General features: G+C 41.1%; 2 protein-coding genes across 2 annotated transcripts; both read right to left on the bottom strand.

Moving 5' to 3' along the window:
- Positions 1–1,524: 1,524 nt before the first annotated feature.
- On the bottom strand, positions 1,525–12,462 carry arih2 (ariadne homolog 2 (Drosophila)). Its single transcript, XM_057039984.1, has 15 exons — positions 12,306–12,462; positions 10,165–10,707; positions 9,716–9,783; positions 9,527–9,599; positions 8,346–8,487; positions 7,573–7,694; positions 6,212–6,321; positions 5,554–5,671; positions 5,042–5,092; positions 4,926–4,947; positions 4,658–4,809; positions 4,395–4,538; positions 4,144–4,212; positions 3,858–3,983; positions 1,525–2,997 (listed from the first exon to the last, which is right to left on the bottom strand). The coding sequence occupies exons 2-15, from the start codon at positions 10,426–10,428 to the stop codon at positions 2,926–2,928; spliced, it is 1,533 nt and encodes a 510-aa protein (XP_056895964.1). The 5' UTR covers positions 10,429–10,707; positions 12,306–12,462; the 3' UTR covers positions 1,525–2,925.
- Positions 12,463–13,164: 702 nt separating this feature from the next.
- Positions 13,165–19,958, bottom strand: xpc (xeroderma pigmentosum, complementation group C). Its single transcript, XM_057039976.1, has 14 exons — positions 19,640–19,958; positions 18,643–18,936; positions 18,471–18,567; positions 18,226–18,310; positions 17,991–18,148; positions 17,796–17,916; positions 17,628–17,717; positions 16,417–17,280; positions 15,955–16,115; positions 15,479–15,560; positions 15,214–15,345; positions 14,964–15,133; positions 14,674–14,767; positions 13,165–13,788 (listed from the first exon to the last, which is right to left on the bottom strand). Exons 1-14 carry the CDS (start codon positions 19,749–19,751, stop codon positions 13,456–13,458), a joined length of 2,793 nt encoding a protein of 930 aa, XP_056895956.1. The 5' UTR covers positions 19,752–19,958; the 3' UTR covers positions 13,165–13,455.
- Positions 19,959–20,894: the final 936 nt, after the last annotated feature.

Raw genomic sequence — 20,894 nt, 5'->3', positions numbered from 1 at the left:
TCTCCATCAATCACGTCTATTAACGATGGCTCAGCATGGATAAAGCCTCAACAGAATAAAGAGCCGCGTGTCCTCATTTTAGGCACCTAATGTGTTTCCTTGATGGTGTGAAACTGAAATTGCTGGATTTTGGGATGGCACCCATCATTCATTCTCTGGAGTAGACTATATATTAATCTCTCCAACTTTTCATAAATGCATCTCACATGTATCCATCTTACATCAATGCTTTCCGCTGATCATTTTTTCAACAAAATCACTACCAGAGTTTTAACATGAACTGGCAACGAGGGATTAACCCCCCTACACATGCAATATTTGCAGTTTATATACGATAAAAGCAACTTTGAAAAGAAGCATAATATTATTAAAATGCATCTCCATAAAATGACTAAGGGCATCAGTCAGGACTTGTTTGGGTCAGAAAAAGAGGTTTGTAACTTTTCATCGACTTATTTTAACCATAAGAATTTAAATGGAATAACTAATTTCACGAAGGATGTTGTGTATATTTATACTCTTTACTAATGAAAAATATTTGCAGGAATTTTGTTTTGTTTTCTTTCACTATCGGTTGAATTATTTTAATTGATTTGTTTATTTTATTGTTGAATTGGCCAGGGGCTTGTCATGTGTCAGGCAACTGGTAAGTATTAAACACAATAATAATCATTCATATAATAATTAACTGTATAAAATTGTTATTAATGTTTAAAAAGGCATGAATTGACAAAGCATCTCCACTCAGGAAACTGAAAAGCTGGTGATGCAAAAATTAGACTAAAAACAAACCATTTATTCATTAATTGTTCTGCATATCATCACTGCACAGAGAAAGAAGACTGAATATATCAATCCAGTGTCAAAATTGCAACACTCAACTGCAGTGAAACAAATTAAAAACCTTTAATGATGTTCAAATACTCTTAGCTGCACAAATAAAAGATTTGAAAGTTTATGTTAAAAATAACGAGATGAACTTTCTTTTATAGAATCCACGTGCAATAATTTGATTCTAGCCCTGCGACGCAGCTCTTTGTAAGGAGGCAACAACAGTTTCTGGTATAAGAGTATTAGTCTGAATAGAAATTGAAATCATTTGCCCTAGAATTCTTATTTTTGCTAGTAAATATTTAAGCCACGGCTCTGTAATGAATGACAACAGCTTTTGAGTAAAGCTGCTGACCATTTTGTTTTAATGACAATAAAAAGCTCAACCATGAGCAACTCTTTTACTCACTTTTGAATGCTCATAAACAGGGATCCATATACAATCACTCCACATCCATAGTGGTTGGACACATCTTATACCCTTATTTTGTGGTCAATATCTAATTCTATTATGGACTATAAAGAAACAACTCAATTGTGAATTATGTCATATCTATCAATGTTGGCAAAGCTGAAGAACCTTTTACAACTTACATTTACTTCCTGTAAAAAAAACTATACATCATATAAATTCTGAATTAAATGGGTGCAAGATCTGTGCGTTTGCACGGTTAATAAACACATGAGACAGAGTCTGGTTTTAAAAACTTTCAAGTAAAAATTACCTTTTTTTTTTTTAATGGTCTATCGACAGCCATCTTTTGAGAAGAGAAGTGAACAAGGTGAGCAGGAAGAGGAAATCAAGAGCCAAATAAGGTGAGGGGAGGAACTTCAAGAGAGCACACGGGGAAGGAAGGACACAAACTAATGGTTCCTTTTCTGCAGGAGTGTTTGAACATTGTCATATCAAGAGTGCGGTGTGAACGCACCAAATAGGTGCCATTATAGTGTGAATGACTGAAATGAGAGTTTTGCTGTACACTGGTGCTGCAGTAGCAGAGCATAGAAGAAATCAACAAAGAAGGTCTAAAACCGCACTGTTCCAGCCTTTTCAGAGTCAGGGTTTTATCTGCTGGCACTATTGGCTGTAGTGACTCACGCTCGTGTGGTAAACAAACAACATGCGAGGCGTTTACGGACAACTTAATCAATGAAGTTTCCCATGACCGCACGTTTGTCTCATTTGGTATATAGTCCTCACACGATACTCCTCACATACACTTTCACACCTGGAGTTACCTGCCATTGTTCATTGGAAGTGTTTGGATTGATAATAAAGTTTGTTCAAAATACTGTAGATCAGCCACACGAGACAGTTTACAGGTTCTTCTTTCATGAAAAAAGATCTTGAAATACTTCAAATTGACTCCAATTTCTTATTCACATATTTCACTTCCTCTTTTTTAATTTTAGAACAAAAAAAAAAACTTTCAAAGTTGAGGCCCAATTGTTTAGTTGAAGTTCTGTGAGACACCACACAGCTGCAACTGCCCAAAGACCCTGCTGGTCGACATGAAAACCACCAAAAACAAATTCAGTGAAGTCTTCTTAAATAAATTTTATTCAAATTCCTACACATTTTTAATTACTGACTCCATAACACAAACCTCAATCTTTAACTTCAATTTCTGTCCAATAATGATGTCAGCACCACAAGGATAATGTCAAGAGAATAAAAGCCCTGACTTTTACAAACTGTTCATGAGAAAACATGTTGGTTTAAATGCTCATGTCAGTGTCTAAATACGTTTTCAAAAAGACCTTAAAAGTCCAACTTTGTGATCAAACTTGAAAACTATACCAAGTGTAACCGCTGGAAAAGTGATGCTCTGAAGTCAAAATGTGATGAGGTTGAAAATGTGAAGAAAAGGGAAAGATAATGTGCCTTTCTGTCTCCCTGCAACATTATGAGACAAGGGAAGGGGGGGGGGGGGGGGGGGGGTTAGACACAAAGGAAGAAAGGGGGAAAAAAGCAAATGCAGAAGCAGAAAGAGACAAGACAAGAGTCAGCATGGCTGAGAAACCATCGTGGAAGGAAGCAAACGTGGGAGTGTGGGGGCAACGGGAAGGAGGTGCTGGCCAGTAGCAGCCACTTCAGGTGTCGTGGAAATCTTTCAGCAGCGTGCGGCGCTTCTGCTCAGCAATGTGCATCTGGTTCTCCAGGTCCTGGGGGCAAGCAGACACCAAAGGGACAGTAACTACCACGGTAACCATCACACACAAGGAGATACATTTGTTACTAAAATGGGGTAAAAAAAATCTAGTTCTGGTCAGTGCTTGAAAAGACTTTAAACCAATACATGTGAAATTATTATCTAAATTAAAAATTTTTCCTAACTGCTGCTTTACATTCTCTCCACAAGTGTTCAATAGGATTCAGATCTGGGCTGATTGCTCATTTGATGACACATTTATACAGTCAAGGCATCCAGTCCCAGAGCCAGAAGCCTGATTGATTGTAGCTTTTTTACACAAGCTTAAGCAAACTGGGGCCTGGAATCTGATGCGTTTTTGTCCTGGATCTCCTACCAGAGCCACCAATCAGGTCACAGCAGCATCAAGATCTCTGGAAATTGACTTGTAGCCTTCAGATTGTCCATGTTTTTACACAATTCCGGCTCTCAAAACCACAGATGACCGTTTACTCTTCTTTGTTTGAGTCATTCACAGTGTTACTAACGGACCAAAGGTTGACTCAACTTTTCTCTATTTTTAACTGGCTGCAAGTGTGATTACTACACTACCCATGTGTTACATGCCACGTGAGTGTGTGTGTTTGTGTGTGTGCGTTTGGGGGGAGGGGGATGCAATGACTTCTCAGGGTGCCAATACTTATTTGCAATTTTGGACCATGTTGCAATTTGATTCTTTGGATTTTTCTTTTTTTGTCTCATAAAAACATAATGTGTTTTCTGGAAGAAATATAACACAATAACAAGGGTAGCAATATTTTTGGCCATAAATTCCAAATTGGAAATCACTCTGAAAGACATGTCAGTGCATCTCACCCACTGAGCAGTTCTTACCCCTCTGTCACTGGCACTGAGCTCCCCTTCTCCTCCCACAACTCCTCTCTCATAGCTGTCGGCTCGCTCCACTTTCCAAGATAAATTCTCTATTTCTGCTTCCAGCTGGGCTTGCTGGTACTCAAACTGTAGACAAGCAGAGACAACAAAACTAAGAGGAACCCTCCCACACTGGTTAAAGCCTCAACACTTCTTTCAAGACACAAAAAGATGGAAAGCTATCAGGATGTACTGGAATCACAACACTTTCAAACAATGTTTGGCAATAAAGGAATGGAGTACTGACCAGTTTTTTGCGTGGGCCGGACTCCATGTAATAGGCATAAGGATAGGTATACTGCAGCGTGTAGCGACACTGGAGAGACCATTTTACCTCATTTTAATAATATGGTTCAATAAGAGAGGAAATATTATCTGATAAAATTCATGTGATTTACAGAACAGATATTATAACCTCAATATTTAACACAGAAAGGGACGGTGTAAAAGGAAACCTGCACTGAATAAAGGCATGAACACAGTTCAGGGTGTCAGTACCTTGGCCAGTAGCTTTGCAGCGTTATGCAGGTACTGCCAGTCGATCCAGGTTCCCAGGTTGTTCATAACTCTTTCCTGGATCTTTTCCTGTATCCTGTGGTACGTCTGAGCCTCCAGCTGCAGAGACTTGTTGTGATTCTCCCACTGCTCATATCCAAATTGAAGACAAAATACACTTTCAGAGGACTTTTTTTGGGTTTCATACAATCTGTTCTTTCCTCATTTCATTTTTAGCCATGCAACATAGAGAAGTGAAGACTCACCCTCTCAAAGTAGAAGAGGTATTTTTTAAGGGCCTCTCTGGCCTGAGCCTGTTGGCTCTGGTTGACAATATCTGGGTTTTCTTTGTAACGGCTGCATTCGTAATATTCGCTGCCATGAGTCTTCCAGTCACCAAGACACATCCAGCAGAAGTCTTAAAAATAAGAAAACACGGTATTATTAATCAAGGTACAATGTAAAATGCCCCACAGAGCAGTGAAGTTATTGTTGATCCGTGGTGCCAGGAGGTGTGGAAAAAATAATGCTTACCATGTTTGCACTTGGAACATTGCTGAAAGAAACCCAGAGAAAAGAGGTGGTCAAATAAATGAATCAAAAATTGGAAAAAAAAAACAAGTTATACCCACATGAAACTGAAAACTCACCATGTGATTGCACCCTCCGTTCTTTTCAATGCATATATTGCACTTAGGACACTGAGGACAATCGGAATAACAAAAACCTACGAGTTAGTGGACGTTAAGCAATAGATACAAGTTTTAAATTGTCTGAGAACATTTTAGATGAGGTTCAACATAAAGCTACATTCACACTTTTGGCAATGGTGTGTCCACATCTGAGTTCTGAAGGGAGCTTGTGACACAGGTCACACGTTGGCTGCACGACCTCAATCTACAGTCGTGTCATATTTCAGGCTTTAAATTCCTGCACAGCCATCACAGATCTGCAGAGACGTTGTTGTCTGGCTCAGAAATGAGACTACACAACGACCATGGCAGAGATGGATACTTCAATCCAAACTAAGTTTGAGCAGGATCCTATTGTATGGATGGGTCCAATTCTGGATCCTGGCTTTGACTCCACATTAACACCCAGCTCTGGACAGAAGTTGCAGTGTGAACATTGAGGTAGTAGATTGCTCGTGTGTCTCTCGTACATCTTTAGTGTGTGCGCTGATGTAGTTGGCCGTCTCTGAATCATCTGCACATTTGGTCAGCCATTTGCGGATCGTTGCGCAGTCTGTGGGCGCGTGGTACATCTGACGGCATTTAAAGCTGAAACAAAGAGGAAGAAACGGAAAATCTGTGACCCGTTTAATCTCATTTGCCTCAGAGGGGTCAAAGTGACTATCAACAGATGGACTTTGGCAAATCTCAGTGTTCCTCAAATTTTTGCTGTCACATTGCAGCTTTGCAGTTTTAACAATTTCTGTGTTTAGTGCTGACCACCAAACATGTTCCCATGTTTTGGTTCATGAAAACAAAACCCTGGTTAGAATATTCAATTACTTCTTCTTTGCATTAGGCTTTACGTTTCAGTTTGTTAAGTATTTGTATTAGTAGCATTTTTCCTTTTCCCAGCTAAAGGTTTATCTTTTTTTAAACTTTTGAAATGTAATCAGTAAATGACTCAATCTGACACTTTGAATCTGGCCACTTATCATGTAATGTGTACATGGAAATTTCCACATAAAGAAGAAAAAAATATCTGAGAGACAGAATTTTAAGGTCTGAATACCAAAACACAATTTAAACCAATGTAGGGTTACATTACATAGCATATTATTGATGCAAGAGTGAGTGTGTGTGTCCTACCAGAAGACTTCACTGCAGCGGCTACACTGCACCCTGCGTGCTCGGGGCTCCTGCACCTTGATGACGATGGGACAGTCTGCACCCGGACACAACTGCAACTGGAAGTGACTCTGCAAAACCCAGCAGCAAATTATTCAAAGAAGAGAAATAAATGCATAACTCAGATAATCACATTTAATGAGAAATACCCAGAAAAACTCTCAAAACAGAACACAGAGTAGACCACACTTATGACGTGGACAAAAACATCTTGGCACCTTTCATCATAAAGATTAGGACATTAGAATCAGCTGAATAAACACAGAGCAAATCTGTTCCTTCTCATTTAGCCTGTGTGAGTAGGTAGGTGGGCGGATGGGTCGCTAAAGACAGAATCTAGAGAGACCTACAGATCAAGGAGATCCAGAAAAAGATCTAGAAAGAGATCCAGAGTGAGATTGATAGAAAGAGATCTAAAGTGGGATACAGACAGAACGTGAGACAGATAAACAAGTAGGAGAGAAAAACAGAGCTCTAGAGAGCCAGAAAGAGATCTGGAAAAAAAATTCAGAGAGGGATTTTGAGATCCAGAAAAAGATCTAGAGGTCCAGAAATGATGATGATGATGTGGCACATCTGAATTGTGGATGAATCAACAGCCACACACATGAACATCAAATGAGGGACAGTTAAGTAGGAAAGTGAGATCGTGTCAAAGATTTAAGCCGCTGGTCCTCTGCTGGGTGACGGCAGATTGGGACACTTGTGATCACATCGATTCCAAATCTAGAAACCTGGATGCTGAGTAAGAGGACTGATCCACACTGAAATGTGCTGTACAGTGAGTAGTTTCAAGTCAAGAGTGAATGTTATAACCTGTGGATACTTTAAAGGCATAAGAGCACGAGCAGAAAACTCTGACACCTCCTTCCATTTTATATTTGATTTTTGATGCATGGCTACTTAAAAGTGGAAACAAAGAAGTACATTTCAGGAATCAAGGTTCACTAAATCTATATATCCACCAACTATTTAATCAAATTTAACACCAGGCAACATTCTATACAATTATGAAATGAAATCTGAGTAAAGCATAAAGCTATTAAAACTGGTTATACTACACCCATAGATCATAAAGCCTTAGGTTGTATAATCCTTTGTATTTAGACTCAGAAGGAAGCCCAAAGTGAACAGAGTGAAGACGCATCATGTGAGGATTAAGAGCTAAATCGGTGTGAAGGAGATCCGAGGATTCACTTGAGCTCCTACACAAATCCTTAAGTACAAGGCGAGACAGGACATGTCAGATACTGTACAGCATCTGAGCACATGCACGTAACCCCCCCCTTCCCACACACACACGCGCACACTAACACACACACCTCTATGTAGTCTCTGAAGAGGTAGCGTCTGTATTTGTCCTTAAGCTCCTCAGCTGGCAGCAATGGCAGAACAAAGTCTTCATGCATATGCAGGGAACAGTCCTGAGCCATACATGAAATACCTGTACACACACACACACACACACACACAAATAGGACAGCATATTGTGAGGACGTGTGTACTCTCCTACTTAACATCAAATTTGACAGAGTAAAATGTTTCTTTGGTGTTTAATTTATTTGGTTTCAAATTAGAAACCACCCAGGAAGTGAAATGGAGTCACCATAAACGTGTCCTTTGTGCAGCTGATAGAGAAGCTTTGCTCTCAGTTAGAGTTAGTCTTGTTTAGCGAGATGACTTTATCAAACAAAAAAACTAGAAAAAACTGCAACGGTGAACCCACACACCACAGCAGGAGAGACTGTTCAAGTACGTGCACTAGAGAACACAAATAAAGTATTGTGTACAAAAACTTTGGTGCACACTCCCACACACCCATCTGCTGACACAGCACTTAGCCCTCACAAGCACTCTCGCATACAAACGTGCACTTAAAAGTTGAAGTTCGCCTTCCTGTATATTTTACACCAGGTGGGTATTTTACACCCGTAGAACAGAGGATATTACATCACTAAACTAGCATAACTGACCAATATAGAAGTCAGCGTTAAACTGAAATGTGCTCTGAGGTTTCTGGTGCTTTGGCATTTTAAGTTTTCTAGCAGAATCTCCAAAAAAAGGTGCTTTAATGAACGCATTCAATCCAACTCACCAACTCCCATGCCATCTTTGACCAGTACAGTGCAGTGTTGTTCCCAGCATGCTTTGCAAAAGGAGTGCTGACAGGGCAGTGCCAGCAACGAGTCTCTCCTGACGACTTGTAGACACACGCCACAGTGCAGGGACTGAGGTGCCTGAAGGTCAAACACGCCATCAAATACAGCGCACAGTAGAGCTAATCACTCCAAATGTGCTTGGTTCATTTGAGATTCTGAGAATTTCAAGACAAATAAAATGTTGCAGTGCAAAGTTTACTCAGCTGAAAGGCTTTTTCTACACATCCAGGGAACTCGTGACTGTGAGCCGTTGCCACTGGCAGAAATACACAACCTAATCACATTGCTTATACAAGATTTTAATTGTTCCCTCCACCAAGGAGGTTATGTGACAGCTGGCCATTATCTGTCCATTTGTGAAAAAAAAATAAAGTGAAATGTTTAAAAATGTATTTTAAGGAAATTCTCATTAAACAGTGGGCCAGGAAATAGATGGTTAGATGATTCCAGAGGGACTCTTGATTGTCAAGCAACCATGTATCACTATTGCCTAGATAGATTTATATTATAGCTAAAGGTGCAATCTTGCAACAGTTTCAGTGCAAATTCATTTTTATGTCAAATCATTGCCATCTCTTATTCTGTTGCCTGGTCCCTGACACTGAAAGAAATCTGGTCTCCTAAGACAATACAGAGTTGTAAATGGGGGGGGGCAGGCTATGCACCAAATTTAACAAACCAAGACCCAGCCAATTACTAACAAGATGGTCAGGGGGGTTAGTGCGCCTGCAGATATAATTATAAATTTACTTTTAGCAACATTAGCGTAGCACAGATCAACTTTCTATTTTGATGTGCTTTCATGGCGATTATGGAAATATGGGGGGGGGGGGGGGTACGACGAGCTTGCTGTTTTGTTTGGTACTGACTTCAAACATTAATGGTAGTGACGTCATGCAGGATCATATAGTGCATCTTTTAGAGTTTGTGAATATGAGTTTAGGCGCCACTAAAATGACTGCTATGTTTTGGCATCGATGTCTGCTGATCCAGGTGCATAGCCCGAACCTTGGCTGGTTGCCTGAATAATTTGGTAAGCAATTAAGAAGTTTGCACCATTTTTTTCAGCTCAAAGAGATATCTACTGGTGAGACTCATACAGATGAGGATTACTTACAGTGGCTGATCTGCAGGTGCTACTGGGCTGCACCAGAGCATCTGACAACAGCAGAGATGAGTTGGACTTATACCTGTAGGAGAGGGAGACAGAGGAACAGAGAAAACTGATTAAGTGATTTTTTGTTTTTAACTCGGCGGAGTGTCGGCACAAGTAAAGAAAGATTACAGCAAAACGGGTTAAAAGTACCTGTCGAGTATTTGTGTAACCTGCCAGTGAAAATGCACCAGGATCAATTTTGCTACTGCTGGTAAAACCTGGGAGAGGAAGAAAGAGTGAGACCATTCAAAGCTTTGTACAATTCAGCCAAAGTCAGCCATGACTTCTTCTAAAGGCCCAAGAAATCGGAACTTTCATAGGCAGGAAATTAGCTAAGATTTGCTGTGTTCCCCTTGGGTGCTGCTAAGAAGACTGCAGATGGACTTCACAAGAAAACTTTATGATTCTACTGTGGGTGTGCCTCTAAAAAATTAGATGAAAATACAAATATCTAATGTGTAAAGAAAAATACTAAATAAAAAAGTACACACATTTACAGTAAATTACCCAAGATGTTTTATCAGTTGTAATGTGTACACTTCAGGTTTAATTAATGATTCTGAAAGAAGTATTCAATGAAAGACATATTAACTAAGCACCTTCAATGCCGTGGCCACAGTGTTAACCTCTTCTGTCAACAGCCTCTGACTCTCTTTGTAGGTCAGACAGGTGAACTGGTACTCTTCGGGGTCAAAGGAGTCAGCGCCTTGTTGCTCCACGTCACTGGCCACACCGTCATAGTAGGCTTCAATATCTCCCTGATCCTCCTCTTCCCCTCCATCATCCTCATCGTCCTCTTCAGAATTCACCCCGAAGTCTTCCTCGTTGCTGTCGGAAGCCTGGCTGTTCATGTCCACAGACATTCAGTCAACTGACCCAATCACCCAGACAGGTAGACGCTTAGTCTACCTGTCGGATCCCAGTGGTCTGATTAGCTGAAATGGTTGGTTTGACGCTCCACCTCCCTGTGGCTTCCCAGGCCAGTTTCCACCTACTTTTCCACCTTTCAGAGACAGCCTGTCTTCTTGGTTAAGGCACGCAAAGACTGTGCTCAGCAGCAGCGAAAAAAGCAGAAGAAGTCACACTCCCCGTCACTCATTTGGACAGCTGATGACTGGATGTTCTGAGGGGAGAAAAGCAGACTGATGGAGGAAAGGGCAAGGAAAACAATGAGGGCAGAGAAAAGAAGCAGACAATGGGAGAAAATGGGGCAAGCAAAAAAAGAAGGGAAAAAACAGTATGTGTGGTCAATGTTTTCAGTGAATCGTCCCAGTTTTTGTCACATGTTAAATGTAATTTTTAAATAAATTACAGGTGTAAACTGTTGACAGATACTGTACATGCAGAAATATACACACAGAGCAAGAGTAACTGTCATTGTGGGTTAGCATATATCTGCCAATTTGATGAATTTAAACTATACTGTCCAGCACTCTTTGAGATGTCTTCATCAAATGACAGCAAAAGTGTAGCTGCTGGATTTAATCTCATATAACATTGCAGAAAACTGTCTTTTATAACTGATTGAAAGAGCAGTACAGTTAAATTACAACTAATAAAGTTGCAGTTATCTAGTGATAGATCTGCTTAGATTAGTTTAAATGGCCACATCAAAATATTTTACATTGAATGTTGGCATTAAATCTTAAAACCGACTCTGCATCCAAACATCTTGACACCACATTCATTAATCATTTCGTGTTTTTACTATGGAATAACCCTGCACCGTCTTACATATTCCTGAAACTCCGTTAATGAGTAGAAAGTGGGCTGACAGGCTTTATTAAGATACTTGTGTTTCAAAGGCCGTCGGCTGTTACTGAATAAAGTCCAATGTCCTTCTGTCATGCAGATGAGCCAAACAAAATACAAACTATAGGGACAAATATTAAGCCTTGAGAATGAAGGATAAACATTAGTCCATAAAACCAAAGCTGACTGATATCTGCTGACATTTAGTACAGCTCATTTTAATAACAAAATGACCCGATTGGAGATCTGCAAACAAAAACCACGAGGTGAACTAGCAGCAAATCTTCCTCATTACTCACAAAGTCATATGGGTTCAATAGTACCGAATATAAAATTGCATTAGATAGTAAACAAGATTTAGCAGGGGAAACCTTCCAGGCGACCCCGGTGCGCAGTCACAGACACATTCCACCCGGACCAGGCTAAAAATAGGCACCAAACTGGGTGACACACATCTTGCTAAGCTAATGTAACACGGCTACTAAGCACGGGTTTGATAACGCCTCTTGGGGGATGGGAGTTAGCGGTTCAGAGAGAGAATAAGCGGCCTGACAGAACTTTGGTTGTTGCCGAACCTGGGCCTTTCGTGACGATATGAAATTAACTAAAGCATAAACCCAGAGATGGGCTGCTAAAAGCAGAGATGGGCTGCTAACTCACCATTACCCAATTAGCTCCGAGGCTACAGGGTTGGCAGGCATAAGTAGCCTGGAGGAAAGCATATTAAGGACGCCAACTGTTAGACCTAAAGTATCGTTTACATTGGCGAGGAAAACCGGCATTTTCCCCCAAGAAAATATGATTCTGTATTTTCCCAGGAACCAAGTAAGATAACCGCTAACGCCCCCTCCACACGGAGCATCCGCCTCTGAGCCACTTTAGTCCGCGGATTGCGATGTAAACAAGGCCGATCACGTCTCAGGATTAGCGACGTACATTTAAATAACCAGCAGAGTGGCCAACGCTGGGTAAAGACGGTGGTACTGACCTTTCAGAGCAGTGTCAGCTCTGGCCGAGTTGATGCCCAAAGGTGATTTTAGTGAGGGGAGACCCAAAAAGCGATTTACACTCGGCTCGCCTGGTTGGTAGGCGGAAGACGGACTGGACTTATCTGTGACGTCACGTCCGCCCCCGTCTTGCCAGCCTTTTCTGTCTCGGAAAGCTCCCGGGCTTGTACAAACTGTACATCAGCGCTTCCTATTCATAATTGCAGCAGAATTTAAGTGATTTAAGGTATCATTACGCAGCATAAGCTTTACAGCAATAGCTATGTGAGTGGGTGCACTACAGATAGTTTTGCCTCTCAGTAATATACTTTATAACAATGGCCAACATAACAGATTCTCACTTATCTATGAAACAAAACTAAGTCATTTCCATCTAAATGGTGTAATATGTGCACATTACTGCTGCATTTACACACTGAATTTCCGTAAAAATATGTCAAAGATGATATAGAATCAAAGGAAAACCTTTCTGAGCTGCTATCGGAAGTTGGAAGAGTGCAGGCACTGCAAATCTGCAGCCAAATGGACACTCAAATTGCTTTTGCTCTAAAATGTATAGGAGCAACATGTGTATTAAGGGCACTAGGGAGAAGCACAGGATTCAGACCCCAGAGGTAATGCACTGTTGCATTAATTGGTCTTAAAATGTTGAGAACAGACATGCATCAGCAGCTGAAACTATATTGTCTGACACAGCAGGTCAGTCTTTTATTGCTAATACCTATTAGTCCAGAATTTCCAGCTTTATGTCACTAGTTCCCACATAGATTTAGTTGTACTAGGAATTAATTCTTAATCCAGCAGAGTTTGCAAGAACAAGAAATGACAAATAAGTCAACATTTTAGTTATCAAATTATTGTATTTCTGTATCAAATGTATTTTTCCATAGAAAAACAGTTTTATTTATACACGATAATCAGCTGTGTGAATGTACAAAGAGAAACACTTATGTAAGAAATAATACACATGAGAACAAGTGACTGTATTAATGAGAAGCTTCTTAAGTTAAATCTTTATATTTATACTTTTCAAGATTTATTAGTGTTTCTCAGGTAAACATTGGAGGCAGACAGCCAATAGCTTTTCTGGATGTGTACCTGATCTTAAAATGACTAAACTCCAATGCAATTTTAAGGTTTCTCAAAAGGGAATAAATGTTTGTCCTGTCCTTTTTTTTCTCGTTTTGTCATCTTTTTTTTCTGCAGCCCACTGACACAGTCTTTGTCCTCCTCTTCTTGTCTGTTCTGAGGCCACGACATAGCCAGAGTTTCAGAAGCATTTTTAGCTGCAGGACTGGCACCTTCACCCGCCTCCTCATCAGATGACAGCCCACCAGGCTCTTCTCCATCAGCAAGAATCCTGAGTCCCTGGTTCTTCTTGCTGTAGCGTCTCTTGAGCTTCTCTCTTATCAGGAGTCCCTTTACCAGCAGAGTCCAATTGGAAATCACCCTTTTTTCTCTTTTCTGCATGTGAAAAAAAAAGTTATATTGTGCGATCCAGCCATTGTACATGTTCAAGTCTGCTTTGCACACATTCATTCATATATTGCTTGTTAGGTATTCTTTGCCATGATTAAATTATGTTCATTTCAGCCCACATGCAAGTTGAATGCATGGCCACTAGATGGCAGTAAAATATCCTAGCTTCACAATTTAGACACAAGAGAGCCACAGTGAGGAGTTATTAGAGGAGCTATTATTCATAGATCTATATTTGCATTTGTTTTGTTAAAACAACGCAGCAGTTTTAAAAAAAGATCTGGCTGTATGTTTTTCATCACCATGAGAAACAAATACAGCAAAACATGAAACTGAAGTAAAATCAAAGATATATAAATACAACTTTTTATACTGTAAAAGAATGGTTACATACATCACATTCTTACACAACCAGGAGAATGACTGACATTATATCCCACATTATTTATTAATGTATGTAGCATTATTTGTTGTCAGTTGCCTGCACTGTTTTAGTCAATTAAATCTAGTCTGGGACTGGATTCATGGATTTTCCTGGTGTATCCAGGGCTAAAACAAGTATTTTGGGGCTTTGGGCAAAAACAATTGGACCAGCTAATATCTTGATCCACTCTAAGATTATTCACTCTCTCTCTAACCACACACACCCTTGTACTTCTATCTTTGTAAGGGCTTTCATAGAAATAAAACATTACCCACTTCCCTATCCTAACCCCAACGTAAACCCAATTCCACCCTCAAACCTAAACCTACATTTGAACCCTTAAACAGCCCTTTGAATTTGCGAGAACCAACTAAAATGTCGTCAATTTGCTGGGACAATACATATTTTGGTACTGGCAAATGTAGTGTGTATACATCCATACACACCTCTTTTTCCTTCTGTTTCTGAAGCTCTTGCTCTTCCACCCAGGCTGCTCGCAGAATCTCCTCAAACTCTTCACAAACAACGTAGCCATCAGTACTGAAACACACACATTTTCACCCTTTATTTTACAAATAATGCTTTGCTTATAAATCACAAGCAAATCAGACTATAACTCCTTTTAACCCGTTTGTCATCCATATGTTAACATGAGGGTTTAGTGGCTTTCATGACATGAACTAATCACATTTCTGTAGTTTGTGGTCGTTCTACTGATTCTACTTCAGCTTCTTACACGGCGTGGGAGTATCCTCCATGGAAGTCGAAGCCTGTCACCGCAGGGGCAGCATCGATGCTGAGCTTCTTGGCCACGCGGTGCAAGTTGGACAGTCTGAGGTGAGCACAGCCCACAGGCAGCATACAGGGCTTGAACAGGTAGACATTCCCATAGTCGTTACGGGGAACCTGAAGGCGGAGAGGGACACATTAAAAGTACAAGCTGCTTACAAAACAGAGATTTTCTTGACAGGCATCACTCCAGGTACCTTCCCATCAACAGCAATGGGAGGCTGGTACTCTTCTGTCTGCCACTCTCCAAACAAGGCCAGGTCGTTCTCATTTTTTGTCTCCGACATCATCCTGGCTTTACGGGAACGATTTGAGAAGCCTTTCACCATCTTAGACAGAACAGATGAAATAACTAATGATAAGGTTTCATTTAAATGTGGTAAATGTATGGGACATGCTGCGCCTCATAATAATAATATTAATAATAGATGCGTAATAATAATAAGAAGGACTTTTTTGAACCTTATAGGGCTCCTCTCCCAGCCTGACAGTTCGAGCTTCTTTCAGCCACGTATCTTTGGAGTGGAGGGTGTGCACACAGTCCCTGGATGGACACAAGATTTATACACCATAAAAACACCAACAACTCTTTACATCACAGCTAAGAATTCTGCTTGCTGACCTAAACGTACTAGTGTTCTTTACACAAAAGGTGTCCTCACTTCACCTCAAGTATGTACCAAGCACAAGAACACACACACACGGAAATTGGGGGGGGGGGGGGGGGGTGCTCCAGTCCAACTATAGCGAATGATTTAAAGGAAATAAGTGTCTGGAAGGATAAATCTTGCTGCTATATTGTTTAACAGTGATAATTCTCTTATAGATCCCATCAGGGCCACATTGTGGTCCTCCTCCTCTTTATTCCTCCTACAGAAACAGATTTCACCGACCCGTGCCACTGTGCCTGTCTGTTAGTGGCTGTTTTTATCGCCTACCTGGAGTACACGGCTTCTCCTCTGCAGTATCCAAGGACAGCAGCGGTTGAAGGGTAGACGGCTTCATATTTTAGCAGGTGTCTCTTTAAAGCGTACAGCGGGTGGTTCTTGTACTCAGCCACTGAGAGGGGCAGAGGCTTGTTCAGCAGTGTGTTCTGCAGCTGTGGAAGGACCAAGATGAAAATAATTGAAATGTTGTTTAGAAAAGACAGCATATTTTCTGTCTGGGCTTCTCTTCTTAGGCTGCTGCCCCCGCGACCCGACCCCGGATAAGCGGTAGAGGATGGATGGATGGATGGATGGATGGATGGATGGATGGATGGATGGATGGATGGATGGATGAATGGATGGATGGATGGATGGATGGATGGATGGATGGATGGCATATTATAGCATGAAGTACTTATTTGACACATAACTCTACACTTCATAGTTGTAATATAAATACAAATATTAGGGAACCTCTTTCTCCTCCTTTTTGTCTTTCTCATCTTCAGGTCCCATGAATGGGGTGAGTGTTTCCTCCCACCATTCTTCATCCACCCGTCTCTTCCTGGACAGTGTCATCCAGGTGGGGTCATACTTTCGCCCAAGGTCCTTCACAAACCCGTCTCCATCCACAGACACCACATACGTCACTGGTGACGTTGCATTCTGGGAGCAGAGGTGAGGCTTTCCAATGCCGTGGTCCACATCCACACAGATCCAGGAAGATGTTTTAGCCAGATACACCTCCAGCCACTCGTCATCGCCTGGCCCCCCCTTCTTTTGCCCGCTTCTTCGCTTTGCTCCACTCCTCATGGTCCTCGTTCCTCCTTCTCCTCCTCCTCCTTCCATTTCTTTCTTTTCCTCCAACTCCCGACTGTCCTGTTTAAGGTTCCCTCCACTCTTCTGTTGTTTCTGAGCAGTGTTAGTTTTAGTCCAGTCAGATTTGCTCTTCCTTTTTCCCGCTGCCCTCTTCGTAGACTTCTCCTCACTCTCAGAATCCACACTGCACTCTTCCTCGCTGGGCGCCTGAAAGTCGTCATCGCTCACTAGCTTCTCATCAGCTCCACTGCTGCTTTCCTCTTTGTAGCTCACTTTTGAGGCGATGCTGCGGCGTTTTGAGTTTTTCGGCCTTTGCCCTGCTAAAGTTGTACTTTTCTCCTCTTCCTTGTCCTCTGCCCCTCTCTCTTCCCCTGTTCTCTTTGCTTTTTTCCTTCCTCTGTCTGCTTTGGACTTTCCCTCTTTGATTGGTCTCTTGTTTCCCGGTGATTGCTTTGAGTCCGTCCCTTTTTTCTCCTGGTTAGCGTTGCTCTTTTCAGAGGGGCCGGCAGCATCTTTACCCTGTGAAAAGGGCAAAGATTGACAACTTTTTATGAAGAATTGTGATTGAAATAACAGAGTAATAACTATATTTTAATGACAATAGATTAAAATGTATATACATTATGAATACCAGAATATCAAATTGCTTTACGTATAACATATACAGTCTAAATTGCAAGATTTAGCCATTTCAGCAATAAAATGTGCTGCATAGTCCAATATTTTTCTGGGAAATTATGCCAAGTGTGCAAACATTCCCAACAGAATGAAAAGGACTCCAGATAAGGCTCCTCAGCCTGTATTCCTGCAGCCCTGGACAAATTGAGATGTCCAACAGTGTCCTTTAAAAGTGCTACAAGGAGTACCTTGGATGGAGGGAGTTTGAGTGGAATTGGTTGTAAAGAAAAGATCAATCGGCACAAAAGCTGCAGGGACCTCAAGACCAACAGGAAGAGCTGGAGCAAAACAACACAGGAAAATAATTATTTATTAGCATTTTATTTGATTAAAGCCGTGCATTTCAAAGCACTAACATGAGTCATCTCCTCGTGGTTTCTAGCCGATAGACTAGCCAGCCGCCTCTCCAGGAGAGCCTGGGGGTCCGTCTGCTGGTCACAAGGAAGACTGGGGTTGAGAGTGAACGTTGCTCTAAACCTGTAGGAAGAGATTGAAAGAGAAGAGGAAAAGACAGACACACACGCCACGTTCAAGATCTCACAATCACACACCATTTGAGCAGTCCGGAGAGGTAGTTCTGGTCGATGCGTTCCTTAGCGACCATGCTGAAATGGGTGGGAAGCAGCGACAGAGTGATGGCCAGCAAGTCCGGTTCACTGCACACACGGTTCCGGAACATCCCGCTAGCTATCAGGCACATCAGATGAACCTGCAAGACCAACCAGACGCATGTCATGACCCAAGCCTCACTTCAGTTTAGATCTCAGAGGCGTGATGTGTTTTTACCTTGTGTATGTCGACCAGCAGGTCCTTTTTGTATCGGTTTACCATCCGTCTCACATACGTCTCCCATTCTACCTTTCTTTTTCGCCTCCACAAAGAAAAGAATTTCAATTTCAAGAGTTTCATCGTACACAAAAAAAACTTTTCACCAGCTTTTAAACATACCAACAGTTGAATCTAAATCAGCTTTTCATAGCTCATTTACATTAAGACACAGAGCGTCAAAACACACCATTTAATATACTTACTCTTTCCTGACTTCTGGAGTCTCGATTTCTATCTGAAGGGTCTGGGAGGGCAGGACAGGTTCTGGGGGTTCAACTGGACCCAGAGGCTCCATCAACTCTGAACAACAGAGGAACTTATTGGCAACCTTGTTTACGTGCTACATAACCACGCTAAAACTGATCTGTAGCCCACCTTCCACTTCCTCCCAGTCATCCTCATCTTCCTCACTCTCTTCCTCCCCTTCATCCTCTTTCTCCACTTTCTTGTTATTAACCCAACCTGGAGGTGCAGCTGACTTCCCCCTGTCAAATTCCTCTTCGCTGTCACGCTCTTCCTCCTTCAGTGAGGACTGAAAGTACTTGCTGGTTTCAAGATTGGTGGTGGTTTTAGTTGTTTTGGATGACTTGTTTCCCGTTGCTTGATTTTTGGAGTGGCGAGGCTTCTGTTTCACCTTCCTCTCCAGGTTTTCCTCTTCTTCAGTGATGCCTTTTCCGTGCATGTACATAGAACAGAAAATCTTTTAATATATAGTGATGCATGAATTATCACAGGCTCCAGGCAAAAATCGTGACATCAGAAGTTAGGAGAGAAGTTGTTGTGGGACCAATTTCACATGTGGTCTGGGTAAATGACAAATCAACCAAGTGAAAAGAAAGTGATTTTTTTCTTTCTTTCTTTCTTTGGCTGTTGTAACGTTTCGATGAAGTGGGTCACAGCTGCAGATCTGTGACAGCAGATCCACTCCAGTAACCAGCCAGTTAGCCAGCACATGCACCTGCACGGTTCACTCAAACGTGTCTTTTACGTGTCAACGTCACCAAAGGAGCACAATTAAAAACATAAACAAACAAACACCACGACCATAACTATTTTTATGCATGAATTCAAAGTCAGTATTGATGAATGAAGTCACTTAAAATGACTCTTCTCCAGATCTTATATCTTTAATCACCATTTTAACTTAAACATGTGACATATATTCATGTTCCTGCAAATAACAACAATTTACATTGATGCATTTACCAAAACATATATTTCTTAATACTATGTGATAAAATCAAGGATTCATTGACAATGTGTCTCTACTGCTGGAAGTTCCTTAATAAATACTTCGTCAGTTTTAAGAAGCAAACCCAACAGCCATGACTTAATGAAGTATATCTATGAATACAAGACGAGATTTTCATACCAGTATTTTCTTTCTTCACTTGTAGATTTACTCCGCTTTGCTTTCCCTTTAAATCCCTCTTCAGCTTCTTTGTATCGGTCTTTTTCACTGCACACTTACTTCGCTTTGCCATTCTACCGCTGCTTTTATTCACATTAACAAAACTGCTTTCTGACAAGGTGAATTAATAAAACGAATGCACCGACTGCCCCTCCACTACGTGCACGCTGATTTGTAAAAGCATGACAATTTGCAGTTATTCAACAACCCATTCAAGCGCTTTCATAACAGAAGAAACAGCAGCCCGGTTGTTTTAGTGGGACGGACTAGGCCGTCACTTCCGCCCTGTTCTCGCTCTAACATGAACGAGAATTTAGCATTACTTTTCCTCCAAAAGTTTCTTTGTAGACGATGGATACAAATAAAAGTTAACGGTTTAGAGCAGGAATAACACATACTTTAATGCTAGAAACACCAGAGCTCTCTGAATTACAAAGACAATCAGAAGCAATTCGTTGGCGAACCGTTTGATATACTATGGCGACATCTTCTGGCCAATATTTGACATAGCATTTGAATGGAATAAAAGACAGCGTTATGTACTGTTTAACAACAAAGGTGACTGTTTTCCGATTTACATTTTCCTTCAACGCCATACCATAACTGTGTTGTGTCATCGTACCTTCATGAAATACTGTATGTAAATATTGTGTGTATATATATATATATGCAATGTTGTATGGGGGTCCACAGCCCCCCCCCCCCCCCATTTAAAAACAAGATCAAGATTCTGCTCTATACGCTAAACCTCCATCTTTCAAAACATTACTCATTTCATCATCGTTTGTGTTGGCTGTAGCCTAAAGCTGTTGTCATTGAACATTTTTCTCAGTGCTTTCCCTCAAATTCCATATCTAATATGGTGATTATTTGAGTCATACTAACCAGATCAACGACAATTTTATTAATTCTGCAGTGTAGTGTTTCACCTGGTTCCTCTGCCAGTAAGAGGATCCTTTCAACAACCCAAACAGCTTAAAAATATTAAGAAACCTGTATACCACGGGCTTTAAGATACACCACAGTCGCAGTTTCAGTGCATAGGTTTCGTAATAGTGCACAACTCGGACACAAGAAAAACACCAGTCCTTCAGTTGTGAAACCAAAACATACCTGTGACTGTGTTAGGAATCCTCTGTTTAAAAATGTTGTCCTCTTCAACAGCAAAACAGAATTGAACCAAGAGTGGAAAAAGCGGTTTCTGTTCACAGGAATG

This window comes from Takifugu flavidus, chromosome 8 (genome assembly GCF_003711565.1).
Source record: "Takifugu flavidus isolate HTHZ2018 chromosome 8, ASM371156v2, whole genome shotgun sequence".
Lineage (NCBI taxonomy): Eukaryota > Metazoa > Chordata > Actinopteri > Tetraodontiformes > Tetraodontidae > Takifugu > Takifugu flavidus.
The sequence above is the reverse complement of the archived record's forward strand: the minus strand, read 5'-3'. Positions and strand labels throughout refer to the sequence as shown.